Consider the following 26,293-nt stretch of genomic DNA (forward strand, 5'->3'; position numbering starts at 1 on the left):
ATTGTGATCTGAAAGTGTGCATGGTATGATCTCAATTCTTTTATACTTATGAAGGGCTGTTTTGTGACCCAGTATGTGATCTATCTTGGAGAATGTTCCATGTGCACTCGAGAAGAAAGTATATTCTGTTGCTTTGGGATACAGAGTTGTAAATATATCTGTCAAGTCCATCTGATCCAATGTATCATTCAGGGCCCTTTTTTCTTTATTGGTCCTGTGTCTAGATGATCTATCCATTGTTGTAAGTGGAGTATTAAGGTCCCCTGCAATTACCACATTCTTATCAATAAGGTTGCTTATGTTTGTGATTGTTTTATATATTTGGGGGCTCCCATATTCGATACATAGGCATTTATAATTGTTAGCTCTTCCTGATGGGTAGACCCTGTAATTATTATATATTGCCCTTCTTCATCTCTTGTTATAGCCTTTAATTTAAAGTCTAGTTTGTCTGATATAAGTATGGCTACTCCAGCTTTCTTTTGACTTCCAGTAGCATGATAGATAGTTCTCCATCCCCTCACTTTCAATCTGAAGGTGTCCTCAGGTCTAAAATGAGTCTCTTTTGGACAGCAAATAGATGGGTCTTGTTTTTTTATCCATTCTGATACCCTATGTCTTTTGGTTGGAGCATTTAGTCCGTTTACATTCAGTGTTATTATTGAAAGATACGGGTTTAGAGTCATTGTGATGTCTGTAGGTGTCATGCTTGTAGTGATGTCTCTGGTACTTTGTGGTCCTTGCAACATTTCACTCACAAAGTCCCCCTTAGGATCTCTTGTAGGACTGGTTTAGTGGTGATGAATCCCTTCAGTTTTTGTTTGGGAAAACCTTTCTCTCTCCTTCTATTCTGAATGACAGACTTGCTGGATAAAGGATTCTCGGCTGCACATTTTTTCTGTTCATCACATGGAAGATTTGCTGCCATTCCTTTCTGGCCTGCCAAGTTTCAGTAGATAGGTCTGCCACTAGTCTTACGGGTCTCCCTTTGTAGGTTAGAGCCTGTTTATCCCTACCTGCTTTCAGAATTTTCTCTTTATCCTTGTATTTTGCCAGTTTCACTATGATATGTCATGCAGGATCGATTCAAGTTACATCTGAAGGGAGTTCTCTGTGCCTCTTGGATATCAATGCCTATTTCCTTCCCCAGATCAGAGAAGTTCTCAGCTATGATTTGTTCAAGTACACCTTCAGCCCCTTTCTCTCTCTTACTCTTCTGGAATTCCTATTATACGGATATTGTTGTGTTTGATTGCATCACTTAGTTCTCCGATTCTCCCCTCATACTCCTGGATTTTTTTTCTCTTTTTCTCAGCTTCCTCTTTTTCCATAATTAAAAAAAATTTTTTTTTTCAACGTTTATTTATTTTTGGGACAGAGAGAGACAGAGCATGAACGGGGAGGGGCAGAGAGAGAGGGAGACACAGAATCGGAAACAGGCTCCAGGCTCTGAGCCATCAGCCCAGAGCCCGACGCGGGGCTCAAACTCACGGACCGCGAGATCGTGACCTGGCTGAAGTCGGACGCTTAACCGACTGCGCCACCCAGGCGCCCCCTCTTTTTCCATAATTTTATCTTCTACCTCACATATTCTCCCCTCTGCGTCTTCAGTCTGTGCTGTGGCCGCCTCCATTTTATTTTGCACCTCATTTATAGAATTTTTTAATTCATCATGATTATTTTTCAGTCCCTTGATCTCTGCAGGAATAGATTCTCTGCTGTCCTCTATGTTTTTTTTTTCAAGCCCAGCAATTAATTTTATGACTATTATTCTAAATTCTTGTTCCATTATATTGCTTAAATTGGTTTTGATCTACTTCTACTTCCTGGAGTTTCTTTTGAGGAGAATTCTTCCGTTTCGTCCTTTTGGCTAGTTTTCTGTCCCTCATGTGTTTTAAACGCTTGTTGTGTGCTCTGCACCTGCGAGCACTGCTGTATTAAAGGAGGGTCATGCACTGTCCAGGGCCTGGCCCTTCAGCAGGTGTTTTTTTGGCGATTGTTACTTGCTCTCTGTTGTGAGTTTATTTTATTACCCTACTCTAGTGACAGTTTGGACGCTCCACCAGGTGTGCTTTGATTTGTTCCTTGGAGTAGCCCTGGAAAGGAAAACAGATAGACAAACAGGAGACAAAAACATGCAAACACATAAACGACACAAAGAAAAACAAAAACCTAAAGACTGAAACCAAAAACCCAAAAAACACCGACTACAAGTAGAGAAGAGGGTGGGGGCGGTGCTGATGGAAGAGTACAAAGAGAGAAATGACAGGGGGGAGAAAAAATAAACATTGACCAGGCTGAGAGACTAAAAGGCTTAATCATGAGAGAGAGAAAGGAAAATAAAGGAGGCAGGGAAAATGAAACAAAGAGAAAGTTACTCAGAGCAACTATATGGCTTGATAATTCCAGAGAGAGAGAAAGGAGTGTAAAGAAGGAGGTGTAGAACATGTGCAAGACAATGGATTAACTATGCCTGTTTAGAGAGACCAATGACCAGAGTGACCAGCCTAGGGGAGGGAGGAGATAAGGAGGAGAAATGGGGCGGGGGTGGGGGTGGGGGGAGAATATATCTACTCATCCAGAGTTGACCTAGAGTCAATCCAGGCAACGCCGCAGCGCTCGTGGGGAGGAGCTGTCCGCAGGGTCGGTGCTGCTCCGGTGGATACGCAGTTGCCCAGGGCAAAGGGGCGTGGCTTGGCGTAATCTGGCCCCACCTCCAGTATGGGCCCAGGGGTGGTGATCCCTGAGTCCCCTCCTTGGGGGGAGGGGGGAAATGGTGAGCCCCCAGTCTCTTCTCCACGGAGCCCATCTGGTGGCCTCTGTTTGAGTCGTCCTCACTGTGCCAGGGGCGCAGACGTGGCGGGGGGTGGGGTGGGGTGGGGTGGGGTCCTTCTCTTTCCGCCAACACCCCTGACCCTGCGCTTGGCTAGGATTCCAAGTCCCGCTCCGTGAGCTCTGGCGCTGGGGAAGCGCCTCTCCTCGTGGCCACGTGTGGTCCTGGTGGCTTCGTCTCTGCCGCCGGACTTCAGGGACGACTGCCTTCTGCAGACGGAGAGCCGCTGCCCTTGCCCCTGCGAGCCCCAGGGTGGCGGACTCCAGGGACACGGCGGCCTTTTCCTCCTGCATACTGCACCCTTGGCCCAGCCACTGCACGGGGCTGGGGTGGAGTGGAGGGGTGGGGTGGGGGTGGGGGTGGGTGGACGCAGGCGGGTTCTGTGCTATCGCGCAGCCCTCCAGGCAGGGAACCGCTTTCTCCAGCTGCGGACTGAGCCCCTGACCTACCCCCGCACCCAGGCCCCTGGCTCCCCTCCTCCCCAGGTGCACGAACAGGGAGCGGGCCCCAGGCCCCAGTCCAAAGAAAGCCCCCCAGGCAGAGATCGGATCCCTCTGTCTCAGTCCGAGGCCTGTGTCCTGTCCGGATAAGGTCCTGCACTGTCCTGGCCACTCTTTCTCTTCCCTTCGTCCCTCCGCAGAAGGGGGTCCCTCCCCTCCGCGCCCGCGCGGCCGTTTGTCTCCCCCGGCTCGCAGTTACGCACCTCTCTCTTTTCCTGCTTTCCCATTTTCCTCCTGGTAGATTCAGACTCGTTTCCTCCCAGGCTCTGGTGCTCAAAGTCCTTTGGCTTCCGCACTTCTTTGTTTGAGAGACGCCGGACGTATGGATCCCCCTGCTTCTCCGCCTGTTGGCCTCATGGATTCTTAGTCAGTAGGTTACGATCCATTGCTGACATTAATTACTTTGATACTCAGATTGTACCGGATTCGGCCAGGGGGAGCCCCTTCAAGTCGCTCTTGCCTTTTTGCTACATTTGGGACATCCTCATCGTTACCTCTTACTTCCGGGCTCATCTTGTACTTTCCCTGCTCTGGTCTCAGAATCAGCCATTTAACCAGGGAATGGAACATGTTTTAGTTATTTATTATTATTACTATTTTTAAACCTTTTTTTTTTTGTTTAATTTTAGAGAGAGACAGACAGAAGGAGAAATGGAGGGGTGAGGCAGAGAGAGGGGGAGAGAGACTCTTCAGCAGGCTCTGCGCTCGGCTTGGAGCCCGACGCCCAGCTCAATTTCATGAGTGAGATTAGGACCCAAGCTGAAATCGAGTGGAACACTTAACTGACTGAGCCACCCAGGCACCCCGAAACATGTTTCAAAGATTTGCAATATTCTTATTTAAGTGGCTTATTTTTAAAATACAATTTTCCTGCGTTCGGCTCTGTGCTGACAGCTCGGAGCCTGGAGCCTGCTTCACATTCTGTGTCTCCCTCTCTCCCTCCCCCTCCCCTGCTCACGCTGTCTCTCAAAAACAAATACACATTAAAAATTTTTAAGTAATTTTCACTTATTGTGTTTAAAAATGCCATTTTACTTACAACAGCATTTTGTATTTAATGCCAATTAATTTTTAGTGCCATTTAAACATTTACCCACAACCCAATATATGCCATGAGACCCCGATCTTGTGTTCAAGATTCTCCCCAAAACACTATAGTTTGTTTTTTTTTTTAATTTTATTTTAAATGACATCTACGTCCAGTGTGGGGCTTGAACCCACAGACCCAGGATCAAGAGTCTCGCTTGCTCCACCGACCGAGCCAGCCAGGGGATCCCCCAATTACTAGTTTTTAAGAATCTGAACTAATGTGGTTGGCAAGGATGAGAGTATTTATATTTATAAAAAAGTTTAAAAAAAAAACATTAAAAATGTAATTTTTGTATCTGTGTAAATACTTTATTTGGTTTCCACATACGATATTGAAATTTACACATTATTTTTAGGACAATTAACATACAGCTAACTGAAATAAAATGTACAAGAAGCTTATGAGATATGAGATGCAGACAAGAAAATGTGAAATGTTCTTAACCGAATTTGTGCTACTGGGAACACCAGGACTCCTGGCCTTGATCTTAGCCTTGTGTGTCAATTGTTTTTTTCTGTAATTACTAACTGACACCCTTCCAAAGAGATGTTTTACTACTTGTCTAAGAAATCAGTGAATAACGAGGTTTTCAATCTTATCAAAGTACAAAGCATGACTTCAATTCTAGGCCCTCTGACAGGATCTGGTACCTGTATTTACTAAGTTCTTTAATGAAATTTTATCAAGAAATTACTGAATCAGGAAGTAAATACAAGGCGTCTTGATATTACAAGGAAAATCAATGAAGACTCCAGAAGACAAACAGCTAGTACTTAAAAAACAATTCCAAATTCTGACATTCGGAGCAACGTAATTCCCGTATTATCTTTTTCTAAACGAGACCTCTTCCGGCTTGTTTCCAGACTTCTTTTACTCCCTTAATGCTTTCTCTTTTCACACATTTCCAGTATTCTTGTATACTTTGCTGCTGTGGTACCTGTTAACACAAAGTGAAAGTAAAGAGATCATTCTCTTCAAGGTTAAACACGATTTCACGCGAGCTCTGTTACCATTTATTTCCCACGTGCCTCCAGAGAGTCCCTGAGACGGATTATGTTGTGAAGGAGGATTCCAACAAAACTGTACGTAGGACGGGGTAAAGGATAAAACGTGAACGAGGTGTAAGAACAGCCTTGGGTGACTCAAGAGTGGAGGCTAAGTGCACGTGATTGGAGCCTCTTCCCTAAGAAGATAATGAAGATCGTGGGCGATTTCTTTCATATATTGGTTTTAAAAAATGTAATTATTTCATGACGCTTTATAATATTTTATAATGTTTTCCTTTTTACGGTGAACTTAATTTAGCTATGTGGAATATAAATTATAAGCCTAAAACTCTGATTTAAACCTACCTAAGTTAAAAAGAAACAACATATTTTATAAGAGGCTTTAAGAAAAAAGACTGTAATTCACCTAAGTGCTCTGTGAATTAAAAAGTTCTAGGAGTATTATTCGTCTGTTAAAGAGGAAAGTAAAGGCTAAAAAACATTTGTGTCCTTGGTGAGCACAGGAGGACAGCGTTGCTGGATATCTCCCAAATGGAAGCAAATCTGCCAGTTGAAAATTTTTTTTAGAGAGAGTGAACGAGTGAGCAAGCTAGCGTGTGTGAGCAGGAGAGGGGCAGAGAGAGAGAGAGAGGGAGAGAGAGGGAGGGAGAGAGACTCTTAAGCCGGCTTCATGCCCAGCACAGAGCCCGACATGGGGCTCTATCTCATGACGGTGAGATCACAACTTGGGCCGAAATCAAGAGTTGGAAACTAAACCATCTAAGCCACACCAGTGCCCTGCTAAAGTTTTAGATTTATTTAAAAAGTTGATTTATTTGAGAGAGAGGGAGAGAGCATGCGTGCACAAGTGGGGGAGGGCCAGAGAGGGAGGGAGAGAGAGAATCCCGAGCAGGCTCTGCGCTATCAGCTATCAGGGTGCAGCCTGACTCGGGGCTCGAATTCACAAACTGGTGAGGTCATGACCTGAGCCGAAATCAAGAGTCAAACGCTTAACAGACTGAGCCACCCAGGTGTCCCTCTTTTAGATTTTACATATATTCTTTTCCTGATCGATTTCCAGCTCTATTTAATGTCTTTGAGAAATGGCGGAGGCTCGTGGGTATATTAAATCGTTACTGCAAAGGCTGGTTTCATTTTCAGGGACAGGATTATTCACGATGAGATGATGGATGCCCACAAAGCTTGTGAGACACATTTGCTAACAGAAATCATATTTACTCATTTTCCATTAATAATGTGGGTAGCAGGAAAATGATGGGCTTTTCTGAGGAGTAAATGAAGGGGGCTGTTCATGAATCCACCACATTCTCTCCCTCATTCTCTCCTTTCTTCTGGCCGAACTGCCTCTTTCCACCCAGTTTTCTTTCCACCCTTGTTTTCAACCTGCAGACTGCTTTTATGAGGGTGCTTTTTTTTTTTTTTAAATTAATAGTTTATTTACTTTTTGATTTACATCCAAATTAGCACAGAGTGCAACAATGATTTCAGGAGTAGATTCCTTAGTGCCCCTCCCCCATTTAGCCCATCCCCCCTCCCACACCCCCTCTAGTTACCCTGTTTGTTCTCCATATGTATGAGTCTCTTATGTTTTGCCCCCTCCCTGTTTTTATATTATCTTTCTTCCCCTTCCCTTATGTTCATCTGTTTTATCTCTTAAAGTCCTCATATGAGTGAAGTCATATGATATTTGTCTTTCTCTAATTTCGCTTAGCATAATACCCTTATGATGGTGCTTCTAAGCAGATTTCAATTTAAACAAAATTTTGAGTTTTATTTGTCCCACAGGTATAGACTAATATGTGAAGAATCTGAATACAATAACAATGGCTAACATTTACTTCAACTGTCTCAGGCACTATCCTAAGTATTTTACGCTTAATTCTTACAACATTGTTTTCTGGTAGATTCTATTAGCTTCCTCATTGTACAGATGAGGAATGGGAGGCTCTGAAAAGTTAAGTGGCTTTGCAAGATTAGGCAGCTGGTGACAGAGCTGGGATTTGAATTTAGGTGTGTCTAACTACAGAGCCCAAAGTAAAATGATTTCTGAATAGCAGTTTCTGATTAGATTCAGATTTAAAAAAAAAAAAAAGCAAAGGAAAATACTGGATCCCATCTGAAGGAGACATCTCCGTTTGTGATCATGGCTTATAATCTCTTCACAAATGATAAAACCTCCACTTACGACCACACACACATCGCCCAAATTCTAGGTGTCATGCCATTCACTTAATTACATGTAAACATGTAGTTATTAAAAACTCAAAATCTTTACCCATAAACCTCGATGCATCCTGTTTTTTAACACCCCAAGAAACTCTCCATGACTAAGACATTCATCACCATCCACATCAAAGATCTTGAACACGGTGTCCAAAATATTGTTTGAGAGTTCCTGCCCTGTTGCTACTTTCACGGCCCTCTTAAACTCCGCTGAAAAAAGAAAACATAAAACAACTCATCAACTGTGTGAAATAGTCTAAGTGGAATTAACCTAAATTTTATTATTTGAGAAGCAAAATTAAGTCTAAATGTTCATTATCATGGAAGTAAAACAAAACAAAAAATACTCATTAAGGATATGTTGAAATAATACATTTGGCTGAGAAATGTCTTGAAAGTAACGGAAAGAGGGGCAGCCTATTTTAATTTAATCAATGTTCTAAAGAACATATTTAAATATTCCCTTTTCCTTTTTAGGAAATAAGAAAGTAAAAGCAAATAACGTAATTGTTAAATGTGAGAGTCCTTGTAAGTCTAGAGTAACCACACTGAATTAATTAAAAGGCTAATCAACTGTTTCACTGGTAATTGGCTCCTTGACTGGTATGTTCTAGTTGAAGAACAGAGTGATGTTATTTGTAGATGATAAAAATTAAACGAAGTCACGTAACTTACCCAGTCTGACAGGACGGTGAGCTAAACTAAACATTTGCATGGCAATAGCAAAATCTTCTAGGTGGGTGGCAAAATGACAAAAGGACTTGAACTCATCCAAACTAATACTCTAATAAAATAACAAAAGTGAGTGTTAATTACGATTTTGTAAAACTGATCTTAGAATATAAGCAGAAGCGTAAGTCCTGTTTCTACCATAAAGCTTGTGAACTTTTATGGCCTTCCAAGAAAGTCTATTAAAAAGACGGGCAGGGCCACCGTGCATGGTTGTGCAGACTGCACACTGTGTGCACGGCGTCTCCTGGATCGCGCAGGGCGAGAACTGGGGTGGCCCTGTGTCACAGACCGAATTGTCTCCGCAAGATCCACAGGCTGAAACCCAAACACCCAACGTAACTGTACTTGGAGACAGGACCTTTAGGGAAGCAATTAAGGCTACATGAGGTCACAAGGGTAGGACCCCACTCTGATAGCACCGATGTCCCGATAAGAGAAGGGGACAGCAGCGCACGCTCACTCCGCACGAAAGCACAGACGGCAGGCCTCATGAGGACAGGGTGAGAAGGCGGTGGTGGTCTGCAAGCTGGGAGGAGAGGCCTCACCAAAAACCAACCTGCCGGCACCTTGATCTTGGACTTCGGGCTCCAGAGTTGTGAGCAAATGAATGAGTTGTTTGAGCCATCCGGCCTGCGGCATTTCGTTACGGCAGGCTGAGGAAACTAATACCCCGTTAAGTGCTCTGCCTCCTTGCTTTTCTGCTTTATCCGTGGACACAGCACGGAGTAAGAGCACTGGGTTTTGGAGACAGAAAAGCTGTGCTTTAATTCCAGTTCTGCCATTTACTGTGTACATGGTCTTAGCCTCTCCAAGCCTCAGCGAAGTAACCTTTCAGGAAGGAAGGAATTTGCTCAAGATCTACCAAGTGGAACAATCAGGATTTGAACCTTGGTTCCTAACTTCAAAACCTCTGCCCATAAAAACAAAACAGAAATAAGTTAGAAAAACTAGTTTTTCCACTGAAAAAGTAAACAAAGTATGAAAACTGTTAATTTGAAAGTAAATTCTTCCCTGCCTAAAAAAAAAAAAGTTTCTCGGGGCACCTGTGTGGCTCAGTCGGTTGAACATCCAACTCTTGATTTCAGCTGAGGTCATGATCCCAGGGTCATGGAATGGAGCCCTCTGTGAGGCTCCATGCTGAGCAGGGAGCCTGCTTGAGATTCCCTCTCTCTCTCCCTCTGCCCGCTCCCCTGCTCACACTCGCTCTCTCTGTGTGTGTGTATGTGTATATATATATATATATATATATATATATATATATATATGGTTTCTTTTGTAGGCACCTTCAGGATCATGTCCTCTGCATATAGGTGGTGGTCTTATTCAAGTTTCACTGCCCGCAGCCTTGGTAAATTCATGGAAGTTTTACTTTTAAAATTAAGTTAAGTCTTTGAAGAGGTAACATATACACATGGTAAAAAAACAAATTCTAGAATGGATAAAAAACAAAAAGTCTTTTTCCCTCCTTTGACCTCCAGTTCCCTTTCCCAGACGTAAAGCACTGTTACCAATTCTTTGTGTATGCTTCCAGAAATATTCTACTCATATAAAAGAGCATACACACACCCCTGTTTTACACAGTGGGAGTGTCCTCTTCACACATTTCTACACTTTGCTTTGTACTCTTAAGAATACATCTTATTAGCAGAAGAGTGGCCGTTCCTCTGTATCGTAATCTCAAAGCCGCCGCTCGGTGCAACCTTCTGATTTTTCCTTTACTGATAGGTGAAAAATAGCATGCCATCAATGTTTGAATCTGTAGGTCTTTAACTGTGAATGAAGTTTAAACACTTTTCTCTTCTGTTCTTATTGGTGATTTGTGGATTTCTATTCTTGTGTCTTTTTTATGTCCTCTGCCTAGATTTTTAATGAGCTGTTATGTGGCTTACTGCTGAGAGACAAGTCTCCATGAAGAACGTCTCTCACGTTTCTGCACATCTTTCAAAGAGAAGCTCCAACCACTTTATTATTCCAGACTATCTTTCTAAGGGCATTTGTATAGCTAACAGCCTAGAATATTGACGATGTCTGCTTTGGAAGTAGAGCACAGTTTTGCTTACTGCCCATTATAAAAGATTCAGACTCCTGAAGATGAGCTTTCTTGGCTATGTGTGTGGGCAGCATCCACAGGGTACTCAGCATGGTCCCCATGGGACTTGGGAGGCGAGGGAGGACTGACACAAACATGATGCTCATGCTGTTGCTATGCTATGAATAATAATGTTCTTTGTCTCTGACCCAATAGTCTTGTATCTTCGGTCAGCATCCACGAAATGGTACAGGCTAACTTCCAAATAGATAAAATCTCAGATACTTTACATTTATTAACACACTGGTTTTTAGGACCCCTTTATACATTAAATAGGACAAAATTTAAGACCTTTCAAAGTTCTTGATTTTTAAAGATCTCATGATAAATTAAAGAAATGGGCCCATTACATATGATGCCAATATTTCTTCCCTCCCCCCAATTTGTTAATTTTTTTCTTTTGACCTTGATCCTAGTTTTGAGGGGGATGAGGGGAAAGCAACAGAATTTTTAACTTTTAGATAGCAATTTCATCAACTTTTCCTTGAAAGCTTCTGAGTTTTGCCTAGAGAAATATGCATACCCTACTCTGAGATGATTGTTTCCAAGTTTCCTTCTCTACATACTCAGTTTCATTTTCCCCTGTAACATTTAATTCTTAGATCTATCTGGAATTTTAGAGTAAGGAGGGAGGCAGAGATTTACGTTCATTTCTCCCTCAGATGGCCAGTCAATTAACCTAGTGCCATTTATTAATAATTCCTCTTTTACCCAGCTAATTTACAATATGAATTCACATATACTAGATTTCCATGTGTATTTGGGTCTAGTTTTGGACTTTATATTCTGTTCAATTGATAGGTCTGTCAAATTCATTGTAACAGGCTGTTCTAGTTATCAATATTTGGTAATATATTTTAATATCTCAATATTCTTTTTTTAAAGACTTAATTTTTTATTTTATTTTTAAAATTTTTATTATTTAAACGTTTTAAAACATTTATTCATTTTTGAGAGAAAGAGAGGCAGGGTGTGAGTGGGAGAAGGGCAGAGAGAGCGAGAGACACAGAATTCTAAGTAGGTTGAGCTGTCAGCACAGAGCCCGAGGCGGGGCTTGAACTCAGAACCGCAAGATCGTGACCTGAGCTGAAGTCGGACACTTGACATACTGAGCCACCCGGGCACCCCAAAGACTTAGTTTTTTAAAAGCCATTTCAGGTTCACAGCAAAACAGGAGAAGTTACAGAGATTTCCTGGATATCTCTTGTCCCTGTAGCATTCTTTTCATAGAAACTTTTACGGCCTGTCTAGTTCACTCATGACAATCTGATGACATTTTTATTGAAACCCATCACTGTCCACCAATACTTTTTGGTTCCTGCACATAGGAAAGATTACACCTTTCTGCTTCTTTGCAGCTATGTGGGGTCATGTGATTAGTCTGGCCGGTAGCCAAGTGTGATGTTTCTAGGCCAACACACTTAATTGCTGGAATGTACTCACTCCTTTCTTTCCCTGCCACGGCCTCTGAAGATGATGTTTTTTCCAGCCGGTAAAGCTCCAAGGTGGCAGAGCTTGAAGAGTCTGGGTCCCTGAGCAACTGAGTGGGCAGAGGCGCCTGGCAGCCCACAGTGGAAATGTAGCACGACTGAGAAAGAGATCTTCCTTACGTTGGCCACGGGGACAGCACGGCAGTTTTAGAACTGCAGCAGACCCAGGCTCTTCCAGTATAAGCGTTACATTTACAGATGACTCCAAGGGACAAGTGCTACATCTATAATACTAAGACTTCCCGTTCAATAATAGGAGACAGCGCTATAATTAGGCAAGTTTTCTCTTATATCTATCAAGAGTTTAAAGCTTCATTTTCATGTATTTCTTGTTAAATTCATTTTTAATTTTATGTGTTTCTATTTCAATTACAAATGAGATCTTAATTATATTTTATTATCTTTTCCCTCACTATAGAAATAGCTTTAAAAAATTATATAGGGGCGCCTGGGTGGCTCAGTCGGTTAAGCCTCCCACTTTAGCACAGCTCATGATCTCACGGTTCGTGAGTTCGAGCCCCGTGTCGGGCTCTGTGCTGACAGCTCAGAGCCCAGAGCCTGCTTTGGATTCTGTGTCTCCCTCTCTTCTCTGCCCCTCCCCTGCTTACTCTCTGTCTCTCTCAAAAATACATAAACATTAAAAAAAAAAAGAAAAAATTATATAAAAACATATGCCCACTCCAATACTATGTTATGGAACAATAAAGTAAAAGCAATATATAAAGTAAAAAATCACTTCAAAGCTTACAACAGTATATTAATCATTATTAATAGTTTGGCAATCATTACTTAATATACATATATATAAACATACACATAAACATTAAAAAAAGAAAGTGTATATATACACACGCCATTATATTTTCTTTCTTTCTTTTTTTTTTTAATGTTTACTTATTTATTTTGAGAGTGAGAGAGGGAGAATGTGGGAGGGGCAGAGAGAGAGAGGGAGAGAATCCCAAGCAGCCTCCACGCTGTCAGTGCAGAGCCCAATGTGGGGCTCAATTTCACGAACAAGTGAGATCATGACCTGAGCTGACATCAGGATTAATTGACTGAGCCACCAGGTGCCCCTGCCATTACCTTTTCTAACCTGTAATTTGCACATAGGGCAGCTACTGCTAACATACTAGCATTGTAACAGGCACTTCACTGAATTTTTGCTGTTTCTAATAGCTTTTCAGTTTGATTCTCTTGGGTTCTCTAGGCATAGAATCACATCTATGCACACAAAGGCAACTGTCCCTCCTTCCAAAGGTTCATACTCTTTTATTCTGTTAATTTGTACTGGCTGAGACTTCCAGAACAACAGTGGTGACAGTGGACATTGTTTACTGACTTTACCGGAAATGCAAAACTCCTGTTTGGAATACTGATTCCATCTGGGCAGGAATTCATTCATAAGAAAATGTAAACACCATTTCTCACCTTGATTTTACACTCAAATAAGAGAGTAACATGGTTTGGGTTACTCTGAAAGTTACTTTATTTAATTATATAAATGTTTTTAACATGATTTCATCTTTACCAAAAGCATAATAAAAAGGCATACGAACCTCTCCTGCTGACAACTTCTCTCTTACGTTTTTCCAATAGATGTCTTTATTTTCAGTGTTAGTGAAAAAAAGTAGCCATTCTGCAAAGTCTTCTTTTCTCATGAAACTCAAACCTTTAGAAAACTGAAGGAATTCCATTTCTTGGACCTCTGTTTGTAAATTCTCCATAAATCTAAGTGTTAAAATATAAACTTGATGTCAGGAACCAGTGGCATTCCATTTTAATATTGTCAGTAGGCCCGCGAGGCACCTCCGGCGGTACCCACGGAGCGGCTGGCCTCTTGACATGCTGAATCAAACAAAGCATTAGTGTGGTGAAAGGGGTGTGGGGAGCAGAAGATGAAGAGAAGCTGATTTAAAAAAAAATTATTTGTTCTAACTTTTGGCACGCACCACTGTCTTTCTCAAGAGCTTTCCTCTTCATTTCCAGGAACTCTTTTTTTTTTTTTTTTAAATGTTTATTTTTGAAAGAGAGAGAGCATGAGTGGAGAAGAGGCAGGGAGACAGGGAGACAGAAGGATCCGAAGCAGGATCTGCACGGACAGCGGACAGCCGGACGCGGGGCTCAAACTCATGTACTATGAGATCATGACCTGAGCGGAAGTTGGACGCTTAACCGACTGAGCCACCCAGGTGCCCCCAGAGAAGCTGCTTAAGTCCATACTTGCTCCAATTTGTCACACTCTATACTCAATTTGTGCAACTTATACTTGGTAACCTACTTCTGATAGAGATTTATAAAAATTATGTAAAATGTTGCTCTGATGCATCTGTAACAGTTTTTTTTCCAATGTAGAAAAATTATCAAGATCAGAGAAACTTAAAATTCACTTGGGTTACTGCCTTTAGAATGTCAATCATAATTAGGGGCGCCTGGGTGGCTCAGTCAGTTGGGCGTCCGACTTCGGCTCAGGTCACGATCTCGCAGTTCATGAGTTCAAGCCCCGTGTCGGGCTCTATCCTGACAGCGCAGAGCCTGGAGCCTGCTTTGGATTCTGTGTCTCTCCCTCTCTGCCCCTCTCCTGCTCATGCTCTGTCTCTGTCTCTCAATAATAAATAAATGTTAAAAAAATAAAAAAAAAGAATGTTAATCATAATTAATGGTTCCTAATATTTTTGGATACCAAAGTTGATCAAGTAATCAATGGCTTTACATCAAAAGCTTAGATTTACTTAAAAATATTTATAATCATTTGGACAATAACATGTGAATATATGACTCAACATTCTTTTTAAAATAAAAACATGGCACTTTGAGCAAACTCTCATCAACAGCTCCCTAGAAAAGTACAAGTTGAAAGGATATCAGATTAAAAAAATATTGTCTTTGAACAAGAACTCAAAACCACTGCACTTGATTTATTTATAAACTAAGTCATGTGAAAAGTATAATCTCCATGTGTTTTAATACGTTGAAGATTGCTTTATTCACCTTTTTACATGTCATGCCACAATTTAATGGAATTATACATGGGGTAAAAAACAGGTCTATTCCAGCTCAATGGGAGAAAAAGAGTCACTGTTAAACAACGACTTGCTTTCGGTTCTACGCTTATCCCATAAACCTTAAAAGCATGGGGGAGTTTGATTTTAGGCTTCTATCTGTGTGATAGGTAAGAGTCTGTTGCCTGCAACAGTTTCTGAATGTACTGGAGACACAGATTTATCAATGCCATGTTTTTCCGGGTCAAGGCAGAATTTTATCTACCACTTGAAGCATTTCCAGTGGGGGCTAACACATCAACAAAACCTTTTGCTGATATACCTTGTTCTCTGTTTTACTGAGTTTTATTATACTGTATATTGTGATGACATTCAACTTATTAGGGTCGTTAAAAAAATTAACTGCTGTTAAACTACACATTGTTTGGCTTCAGCTACTTTCATCTTACTAATTACACTTGTTTTGTTTTGTTTTTTGAAGATTTTATTTTTAAGTCATCCCTACACTCAGCGTGGGGCTCGAACAACCCTGAGATCAAGAGTTGTGTTCTCCACTGACTGAGCCAGCCGGGCACCTCGCTCATTACGTCACTTTTGAAGAACAAAAGTAAATTTTAGGATAGCCATCTTTCCTAACTCTAAAATTATAGATCTTGTTATGACTTGAAAATATGGAACGTGATACTGGACATAAATGCATGAATTGAAGAATTCATACTATATAGTCTCCAGATAAATTCTGAACAAGTTAAACAGTTTATAAATTAGTGGATTAAGTGGGAACATTGGGAAAAAAATCTTTTTCTTACCTGATTTTTTAAAAAATTTTTTGGGTCATGGGTGGGTGGCTCAGTCGGTTGAGAGTCCGACTTCGGCTCAGGTCATGATCTCGCGGTCCGTGAGTTAGAGCCCCGCGTGGGGCTCTGTGCTGACAGCTCGGAGCCTGGAGCCTGCTTTGGATTCTGCATCTCCCTCCCTCTCTGCCCCTCCCCCACTGTCTGTCTCTCTCCCTTGTGCATTGTCTCTCTCTCAAAAATAAAACATTAAAAAATTTTTAAAAATTCTTTAGGTCATGGGGCGCTGGAGCTGGCTCACGCCAGCTTTGAGAATTGTCTACACACGTTTTCCCGCCTGTATTTCATGTATGGCAGCTTGAAATTGGCCTGGTAGAGTACTTACATTTCTTATGACCAAATGCTACAAATCAGGCTGTTCTTCCTGAGAGCAGACTGTCACGCGTATTTATTAGCACAACACTGCTTATAGACATCTTTGAATGTATGAAAGCTCTATTCGGGGATACAGGCAATAACATTTTTTTTTTTTTAATTTTAAATGTTTATTTGTTTTTGAGAGAAACAGAATATGAGCGAGGTAGAGGCAGAGGGAGAGAAAGAGACACAGAATCTGAAGCAGGCTCCAGGCTCCGAGCTGTCAGCTCGGAGCCCGACGCGGGGCTCAAACCCACAAGCTGTGAGATGACGACCTGAGCCGAAGTCGGACGCCCAACCGACTGAGCCACCCAGGCGCCCCAACAAATCACAGATTTATCCACATGCTCCCTCGTTAACTGATACGTTTCTCTCGACATGTGGTAGTGTCTGCTTAACATGGGTCTGTCCCTTCGGTCACCTGGTCTAGCCCCAGCTCCTTGAAATCCCATTCAACGCACCCAACCACCTGCCAGGGAACTGTGGGACTACTCCTTTCAGAAACTTTGTGGCTACTGAAGCCTCTAAAGAGAAACCTGGGTCTGGACCTCATGTCTTCAATTTCTAAGATATATAACCCTGGACGGAGTCCCTTATGAATCTCATCCAACTCCTGCCTCGCTTTCCAAGGACCGCTGGAATAATATACGCGAAATACCCAGACAAGTCCAGGAGCGTGGAAGCACTCAGCAGTCAGCCGTGGGACGGCACTGAGGCTGCAGGTAACCACCTCCCTTTTGATCCTCACTCAAGCCCAGACTCCAAGCCCTCGGCTTCCTCGGGCTGTCGAAGGCCTTCTTCGGGGGCACCTTGAAGAAAATCCCTCAGAAACTGCGCCTAGTGCTACCGGCATAAACGGATGGTCTGCAGCCGTACCCAGGTCCTCAACGCTGCCAACAGCCTTCTGCTAGGCCAGAGGGCTCTCTTTCGTTCTTTCACACGGTGGCCATCTCAACTTGCGTTCGTTCTCGACAAATCTATCCCATGGCTACTTGTCTTCAGCACATGGCTTGCCTCCAGTTCCCAGAGCAACCAGCGGTCACTGCGTAGGACACCCTCTCATTTTCTGGCTGTCACTCCAGGGATGTAACAACACTCATCCCCGTCTCCTTTCTGTCCCAGTGACAGGAGTCCCTTTCCCGCTGACGGCCGATTTATCTACCTGCGCTCTGAATTCCACCTCTAGTTTCCTCTATTTTCTTCCTCCTCAGGGGCCTTGCTGCTCTGCTGACTCCCGTTCACTCCTGCATTCAGTCCTTCCCTCTTTACATCATCGTTCAAACACGTGTGGAAACCTCTTACGTTCCCCTCCTGCTCCTGCCCCCCCTTCCTTTGCTGTGGTCACTCTTACCCCTCCCCCCCTCCTCGCCTCCTGCCCCCCACTTCCTGTGCTGTGGTCACTCTTACCCCTCCTCCCCTCCTCGCCTCCTGCCCCCCACTTCCTGTGCTGTGGTCACTCTTACCCCTCCTCCCCTCCTCGCCTCCTGCCCCCCACTTCCTGTGCTGTGGTCACTCTTACCCCTCCCCCCTCCTCGCCTCCTGCCCCCCACTTCCTGTGCTGTGGTCACTCTTACCCCTCCCCCCTCCTTGCCTCCTGCCCCTCACTTCCTGTGCTGTGGTCACTCTTACCCCTCCCCCCTCCTCGCCTCCTGCCCCCCACTTCCTGTGCTGTGGTCACTCTTACCCCTCCCCCCCTCCTCGCCCCACGGCAATCTGCCTTCTGCTTCCCCTGAGCATGTCTCCCCTGCATGCATCACCTTCCTTGTTGAGCTTGTTCCTACTCGTGTTCTGTCTCAGTGAACAGGTATCACGTTGTTCACCGGCTCCACACGCACACCAGGCGGCGGCCTGGACTTGCCCCTCACGCTTCATCCCGTCCGTCACCACTGTTACTGACTCCCTTCTCCTAAATAATCCCCTGGATGCTGCACTCATTTCTGTTCCCGCCGCCGCCACCTCGGTCTGATCACCGTCCTTTCTTCTCTGTTGACGCAACGGCTTCCAACGGATCTCCTTGCCCTCTGCTGGATTTCCCCGGCCAAGCTGCCGGCTCCGGTGACCGCCTCCCTCCCCCCTGCTTCAAGGTCTTTGGTGACTCTCCGCCCTTCTCCAGGAGGCACAAACGCCTTCACAGCTGTGCCTATGCTGATCTTCCCACCTTCCGCTCTTACTTCTGCTTCGGCCACGTGAACTTCTCGTTTCTGAATTTGCCATGTCTTCTGCATTCAGACACAAGACTTTATCTATTTAGTAATCGCTGGGTTCAGATAACACTGGTTGACAATTCCTACCAACATTATGCAAATTTGGACTCTTCCTGAGAAATTAAAAACGAAGTGTCTGAACACAGCAGTAGTCTGTCTACAGTACATCAGTTAAATTCTTCTGCGGAATGACAGTAACTCAACATATTTCTGATGATGTTTTTCTAACTTAAATTCACTGTGTTTTGGCTGTATCACACAATGAACCTGTCTAGTACAGGATTTCTGCATATTATCAGGTATAATAAGAATTTAGGGCCAAGAGTTAGATAGAAACATCAATATTTTGTAAAGTAAAAATTGACCTGGAGATTTATTTATTTATTAAAAAAATTTTTTTTAACGTTTATTTATTTTTGAGACAGAGAGAGACAGAGCATGAACAGGGGAGGGTCAGAGAGAGGGAGACACAGAATATGAAGCAGGCTCCAGGCTCTGAGCTGTCAGCCCAGAGCCCAACACGGGGCTCGAACTCATGGACCGCGAGATCGTGACCTGAGCCGAAGTTGGCTGCTCAACCGACTGAGCCACCCAGGTGCCCCTGACCTGGAGATTTAAACAAATTACTGTTTTACAGGATGTAAAACAGATTTTTAAATAATTGCTTTTTCCTTAGTGTCAAGTCTACATTTACTAAGAAGTGTTTTTGTTCCAGAAACTTGTAAATTCTTTTGTGTGAAGTATTTAAACTTATAACAAATTCTAGAATTTAAATTAATAATGCATGAAACAAAATCTGGAATATTGACTGGTTCAATCTGACCTATCTTTTCCTATTGATAGAAGAACAATAGAACGGAGTAAGCACTGAGGAAGAAAGTCACTTCAAATGGAGCGGGGAGGACACTGAAGAGGTAGGGCCTATGCATATTTCCCGGCTCAGTTCTTGGAAGAATGCTAACCTTGGCTCGTTGCCAAACTGCAAGCATTCGAGACCAGTGTGTGTCACATGCAAGAATGGACTAAAACGGACTTTCTGCCCAGCGCTGATCTGGGCAACGAATTGCGTACGGGACAGTGTTACCCTAAGCCTGCCACAACCGACCTAAGAAACAAACAAAGAACCCCCCAACTTATGTAATGTGCCTAAAATTCCTCCTTTGCCTTTAAAAATCTGAGCTCCTTTGTCTCTTTGAACCATGATCTGGGTTGTTGCCTTAATGTCTGTCTCCTGATGCAGTTCCTAAGATCGCAAAACAAATGTGTTTTTAGCCTTGCCTTTTCTTGACACTTTAGATATATTAATTCTTGCTTTTTAATTTTGTATTTGTTCATAAGTTTAATTATATTACTAGAGCATTTTCAGCAGATTGTATAAGGACTAGGGATCCTTCATAAAACTGATACAAGTTCTCAATATTTTGTCTTAAAGTGACACTACTGAATTTTCAAATATAAAAATTGATAATAAAATTGGAAATAGCTTTGTCATCTGTGATGAAAAATACAAGTAGTATCTAGCTTTCTGTTCTAACTTGAAAAATCCTTCTCTCTGAATTTTAAAGCAGTCAGTCCTTGGGGGAAAAGATGAGAATATACTTTTAGTTTTGATTTTTTTCTTTAGATGTTGGATTAAGGAGCCTTTGGGAAAAGAGACTGAGGAAACTCTTAGTGGAAGAAGTCTCTTGGCCAAGAGAGCTGGGGAAATGCAAACAGAGGAAGAAGCCAGAAGAAAAGAATTCCGTAAGGAGACAGATGTGGGAGTTGGGAAACAAACTCACTAGAAACTCTAAAACTAAGGTGACGTGAGTTTGGCACGTATTCTGAATGCTTACCGTGTGTTATGTTGTGTATACTTTAACCTATAGTATCTCATTTAATTGTCAGATCAACCTCAGACTTTTCATGTTGGGGGATAGTATATTAATGTAAATGAGAGTAGAAATAAAAATGATTAGGAAGGAGGATATTTGCATGAATTAGAGATTTGCTCTTTTCCTTTATTATATTTTAAAATTATAATCTGGAATTTTTAAATTTACTTTTTAAAAATATATTATTTTAAAGTTTATTTATTTTTGAGAGGAGCAAGTGAGCAGGGGAGGGGCAGAGAGAGGGGAGAGAAGGAGTCCCAAGCAGGCTACGTGCTCACAGTGCAGAGCCCAACGTGGGGCTTGAATTCACGAACCGTGAGATCACGGCCTGAGCCAAAATCAAGGGTCGGACACTTAAGCGACGGAGCCACGTGGGTGCCCCTAAATTTACTCACAACTCTTTAAAGTGGGCAGGACAAATATTGCCATGTATATTTTTACAAAGACTAGAAAAAGGTACATGATTTTCCCAAGACCATACAGCTAAATAAATCGCACACCTAGCATTTACAGCCATTTGGACCTCATGTCCAGTGTTCTCTCCCTTCTATATTGCTACCAACTTCTCAGACTGTGGCATTTAATTGTTAGCACTTCTACTTGCTTAGTAAAGCTTAAAGTGGTTTTAGAGAAAAAGCAGCTGAATTTTAGAAGCTGAAGTGAAGTATGCCTCCTTGCTTAAAACTGTGATTTTAGTTGTTCTCTACTGACAGGATGCTGTAAAAAAAAAAAAAAAAAAAGCCCGTGAAATTTATCGCTGGTCTTACTATAATTGTTAAGAATAGAATTCTTCATGTTACGCAGTGTCCTTTTTATAAAGCTCCTTCGGAAGATTTCTTTCTGACCTTATGATGAGGACCGAATGTCTCCGCCCCCCCAGCCCCTTACGCCGAACCAGTGAGCTTCCAACTCAGGGACACGGTGAGTTGGGCAACTGACGTGTATCCCCCTTCATGGTGCCTGCCAGAAAGCGCGGTCAAATCTGCGGTGTGTTCTTAGCAAGCGCACAGAATCTCACGGTTTGCGCTTAGTGTACTAGCCTAATTAGTGGCTCCATTTTATGACACCGCCACTGTTCTTCTTTTGTTCGTTTTTCTTACCCACTTCTGATATCGGTGTTTACATTCTATTATGAGTGCCTACTTAGAGCCCGACCCTTGTATAGAGTAAGTCGACATATTAATCATCATATATTAATCAACACATTCATTACATGAATAATATAATAATTATATGATATGATGCAATATAGGATACAATAATATATGATAATGAATAATGGATAATCACACAACAAATTCACATATACATATATAACCTTATTAAGTAGATATTTATCATCATCACTTCACAAATGAAGGAACGGAGAATGGAGCCTCTGGTTAAAATGCTTGTTCATCAAGTCCCACTTAGTAAATGATGAAGTTCCACATCTAAACCCAGGTCTGTCTAAATCACAAATATGTTTTTTTCACAATCGATACTGTTTCTCTAAATGAGAAGCTAACGTCTATAGGCAAATGTTTTAAGTAGCCCCAAAGCTATAACTTGGTGGCACCTTCCTTGCCTTTCCTTGAAACTAATAAGCTGTACCTTCTAAAACAATATCCCTCTATGAGAGAAGCTGGAAGAAGGTGGCTGACACCAAGGACAAACATCTCTTTGAAACAATTTTTTTGGGGGCGCCTGGGTGGCTCAGTCGGTTAAGCGTCCGACTTCAGCCAGGTCACGATCTCGCGGTCCGTGAGTTCGAGCCCCGCGTCAGGCTTTGGGCTGATGGCTCAGAGCCCGGAGCCTGCTTCCGATTCTGTGTCTCCCTCTCTCCCTGCCCCTGCCCTACTCATGCTCTGTCTCTGTCTCCAAAAATAAACAAACAATTTTTTAAAGTTAGAACACCTTTTTTTTTTTTTTTTTTTGAGTAAAGCAATAGAGTTTATTGAGAGAAAGTATAAAGCTCTCAAGAGTGAGAGGGGTCGCAACTGGGTGGCCGCCGAGGATTTTTGTCCCTGACTTTTTATTGGGACCTTACCAGAAAGTTTGTGAGATTTCATGCGTGGCACCTAGACTGGGCAGGTCCAGAATACTTTTATCTTAACCTCTTTTCCCCCAAACTCTGCCGCCTTTGCCAATTCCTCAGCCAGGTTCCCCCTTGCAGCTGCAGCCTGCCTTCCTGGAGGTCCCTTACTTCTTCCTACCTAATGTTACGCCTTTCCCCACTCATTACAATTTGGGAATCCACATAAACTAAATATTTAATTGTCTTAATAGATACTCTTAACTGTTTTTACATTTCTTAGTTAATTTATTTATAAATACTTCTATTTCATTTGCTTCCCAGAACACCTTTAAAATTAACTAGTTTAGGGAATCCTAAAGTGAAGGGGGAGTGGTGTATTAGTCTGAATAAGTACAGCTGATACAATAGCCTGGCTTGGCTTTAAATCATGGTATTTATTTTGAAATTTTAAGAAGTGTTGAGACAGTAATATTTTTCAAGTATAAGAAAAGACATTTTAAAAAATGTTTGTCGAGAAAAACTATTGTAGAGAGGTTAAATGACTTACTGGAGTTCAGCTATGGGGTACATTATGATTGGACAGAATTCAGAAACTTGGGCATTCCTCATTCCTCAATCACTGGGCCCTACAAAATTTCTTTTTAAGTTTATTTATTTATTTTGAGAGACAGAGAGAGCGTGTGCAGGGGAGGGGCAGAGAGAGAGGGAGAGAGGGAGAGAGAGAACCCCAAGCAGGCTCCGGGCTGTTGGCTCAGAGCCCGACGTGGGGTTTGAACTCATGAACTGTGAGACCGTGACCTGAGCCGAATCCGAGAGTCAGATGCTTAACCAACTGAGCCACCCAGGCGCCTCTGGGTCTTACAATCTTATGTCCTAACTATGTCTTAAAAACTCTCCCACTTCAAAATCCTTGTTACTACATTGGTTCAAGGCTCTCATCATTTCTTGTCTGGAATATTTGAATGGTCTTCTCTCGCATAAGATCTATCCTTTATTCTGCTACCACACACAGCGATGGGCACATGTGACCAGGTATCCTTCGGGCATCACCCTTCAGGATCTTCCATCGCCGAGTCAATTCAAGCTTGATCCCGTGGAGTACAAAATCTTCCACAGGCAAGCACACCCTTCTCCAGCTTCTCTTCTCACCTTTCACCACGCCACCTTCCATTTACTACTCTAGATGCGACTGCTTATAATTCCCTTTACAAACCGTACGTTTTCATGCCTCTACGTCTTTTCTAACGCTGTTCTCGCTCCCTCAGATGCTTTCCTGCCAAACCATTTTTGCCTGGGTATTTCCTGCTCATCTGTCAAGGTTCAGTTTATGCACCATTTCCTTCAGAAAGCCTTCCCTGATCACCCACTCCCCAACTCCAAACCAGTACATTAGTGACCTGTGTTACCAGACAACTCTATACATCTATGACAGCATTGACTTAAAAAAAATTATGGTATGCTATAAAACAGATATTACTTTTCATATAGGTTAGATGTTTTTGAGCAGAGTACTTTAGTTTATATTTCATAGGTTTTGTTCTCAGAGATAAATACTACATAGTTCTGCATATGATGTTCAGTGTTACTGTCTGCAGATCTGTGAGAGGAGTATATTCAGTTGTTTTGTAACTTCTTAGCTATAAATTTCCCTAAATGAATATAAATATTTACATTTACCTTCGAAATTCTCTATAATGAAGTTTTCTTTCTCCTCTTTTTCCAAAGAAATGTATCTGAAGGGTTGTGGTAATTTCAGGTTCTTTCACTGTTGGTTCCTATAAAAAATGAGACGATAATTCCAAGTAATTATAACCAAGAACAAAAATGGACCCCGTAGCCTGGAACTCTTAGGACAATATCCGTAAAAGGTTCTCGTAATAGGGGTGGAAGAATGAGATGTGGCCATCCTATCTGTTACTTCGCCTCATACTATTCTGTAACTGTCTTTGCTCAAGCAGGAGAAAAACAACAAGGGCTAAAATTCTCCAAATACTCAAGATGGACTTCAGCAGTAAGCAAAACCTTAGATCAGTCCAAAAAGAAAGCTTAGAATAGTGAAAAAAAATTATTTCAAAATGGGATCTCTAGGCATTTTTTAATGAAGCAGGACTGAGAACTAAAGCCAGAAGGTCTTTGAGTTTTTGCTGAATATTAGAAATACTTGAAAAGCATCTGCTTTTCATAATTACAAAACTAACAGGTAAGAATTCGATTAATGAGTAAAGCAGATTCATGGATTCTTCCTCCTTCAAATCTCTAACAAAATAAACAACAATAACACAACAAAACTGCTAAAAAGATGATCGGCTGCAACAAAACAAAAAGGGTTACAAATTTAAACCAAATATTTTGAAAAGGGGCAGTTGGAGAAAGAAACCCCAGATTCAGGTGCTGTATGGTCCCCATGTCCCCTAATCCTACCTTCTAATCCTACTTCTCAGAAATAGCAGTGGCACTGAGACCATTACATTAGAAATTCATTAAAAACGTTAATTTAGTGACAGCAGAGTAGTGGGGACAAGTAAGGCCAACTCCAAAAGAAGCTCCTCTAGAGCTTGGGGAGACTTATGCAGAGGGAAGGAGGTCTCGAGGGCACAGACTCTTTCAGGGGACCATGTTACAGAGGGACCAACCCTAAGCCCACAGAGTTGAATGTACTTCGGCGGGGAGGAGTGAGCTGTGCCTCAGAGCCTTAAGGAGGTCAGGAAGATCCACAGAACACAGGCTCTTCAGCAAGGGCTGATTTGCCCAGGGGAGTCTCCTCCCCCTTGCCTCCACCCCTTTTGTGCATGGAACAGCGCACCGAAATGCAATGCCAGCAGCGGAGAAGGACAAAGATAAATTAGTTCCAGATCAGGTGGGAAGAGTAGCAGAGAGAGTTCCATTTGTGCTCCACCGCAGCCATGAGGTCTGGGCAGGGCACGGGCAGGAACGAAAGAAACAGGAAGACAACTAAGCACAGGCACCACAGCGGGAAACAGAACAGATCAGCAAAAGACACAGAACATCCGGTCTTGCGGTCCGTAACACATAACACAAGGAACAAATGCGTGTCCCCATAAGCCCCTTATTTACATGAAAAGTTTCTTGTATTTTGAGATAATGGTAGATTCACATGCAATGGTACAAAATAATGCAGAACGATCTCTTGTACCCTTTACTCAGTTTCCTCCAGGGGTGACTGATGACATCTTGCAAAACATCATCAGATAACTCGATACAGTCAACACACAGAAGAACATTTTCTTCACTGCGATGACCCTTCATCTGCTCTTGTGGCCACACTGACTTCTCTCCAGCCCCGACCCTCTCTTTGACCTCTGGCAACCACTAATCAACTTCCTTTTCTATAATTTTGTCATTTCAAAATGCCCCATGCGTAGACTCAGTATGAAGCCTTCTGGTATTGGCATTTTTGTGCAGCACAATTCTCTGGATATTCACTCAGGCTGTTGCCGTATCAATCGTCTGCTCTTGTTTCTTGTAGAACAGTGTTCCGCTGTATGGATTACCAGTTGAACCATTCACCTGTTGAAGGACATCTGGGTTGTTTCCAGTTTGGGGCTATGACAAATAAAGCTGCTCGAAACCTCTGTGGACAGGTGTTAGTGTGAACACGGTTTTTATTTCTTTGGGACGGATGGCCAGGAGTGCAGTTACCATTTTATCGGAGCAGCAGCATCATTTTATGTTCCCACCAGCCGTGGATGAGTGATCCGGCTTCCCCGCATCTGGTGGTCAGTGGAATTGTCATTTTATTTTACTCACTTGGATGTACTTAAGAGCCTCTTATGGTTTGCCTCCCTCTCCATTTTTATCTTATTTGTTTTAATGTTTATTTTGAGAGAGAGAGTACACACACATGCCCACGAGCAGGGGAGGGGCAGAGAGAGAGAGCGAGAGACAGAATGCACCCTCCGCGTGGAGCCTGATGTGGGGCTCAGTCTCACAACCGTGACATCATGACCCGAGCCAAAATAAAGAGTCTCAAAGTATGTACTTCTTGATCCCGTGTCACTCCCCC

General features: G+C 42.5%; 1 protein-coding gene across 1 annotated transcript in view; it reads right to left on the reverse strand.

The window, feature by feature from the left end:
* Positions 1-4,706: 4,706 nt before the first annotated feature.
* MICU2 (mitochondrial calcium uptake 2) overlaps positions 4,707-26,293 on the reverse strand; it is a 140,165-nt gene continuing 118,578 nt past the window's right edge. Inside the window, exons 8-12 of the mRNA XM_047874677.1 lie at positions 23,947-24,044; positions 13,521-13,692; positions 8,329-8,437; positions 7,706-7,863; positions 4,707-5,360 (exon numbers count right to left, since the gene is read on the reverse strand). Of these exons, the coding sequence (XP_047730633.1) occupies positions 5,256-5,360; positions 7,706-7,863; positions 8,329-8,437; positions 13,521-13,692; positions 23,947-24,044 (642 nt within the window). The 3' untranslated portion in view covers positions 4,707-5,255. The remainder of the gene's footprint in view (positions 5,361-7,705; positions 7,864-8,328; positions 8,438-13,520; positions 13,693-23,946; positions 24,045-26,293) is intronic.

This window comes from Prionailurus viverrinus, chromosome A1 (genome assembly GCF_022837055.1).
Source record: "Prionailurus viverrinus isolate Anna chromosome A1, UM_Priviv_1.0, whole genome shotgun sequence".
In the NCBI taxonomy this organism is placed as follows: domain Eukaryota; kingdom Metazoa; phylum Chordata; class Mammalia; order Carnivora; family Felidae; genus Prionailurus; species Prionailurus viverrinus.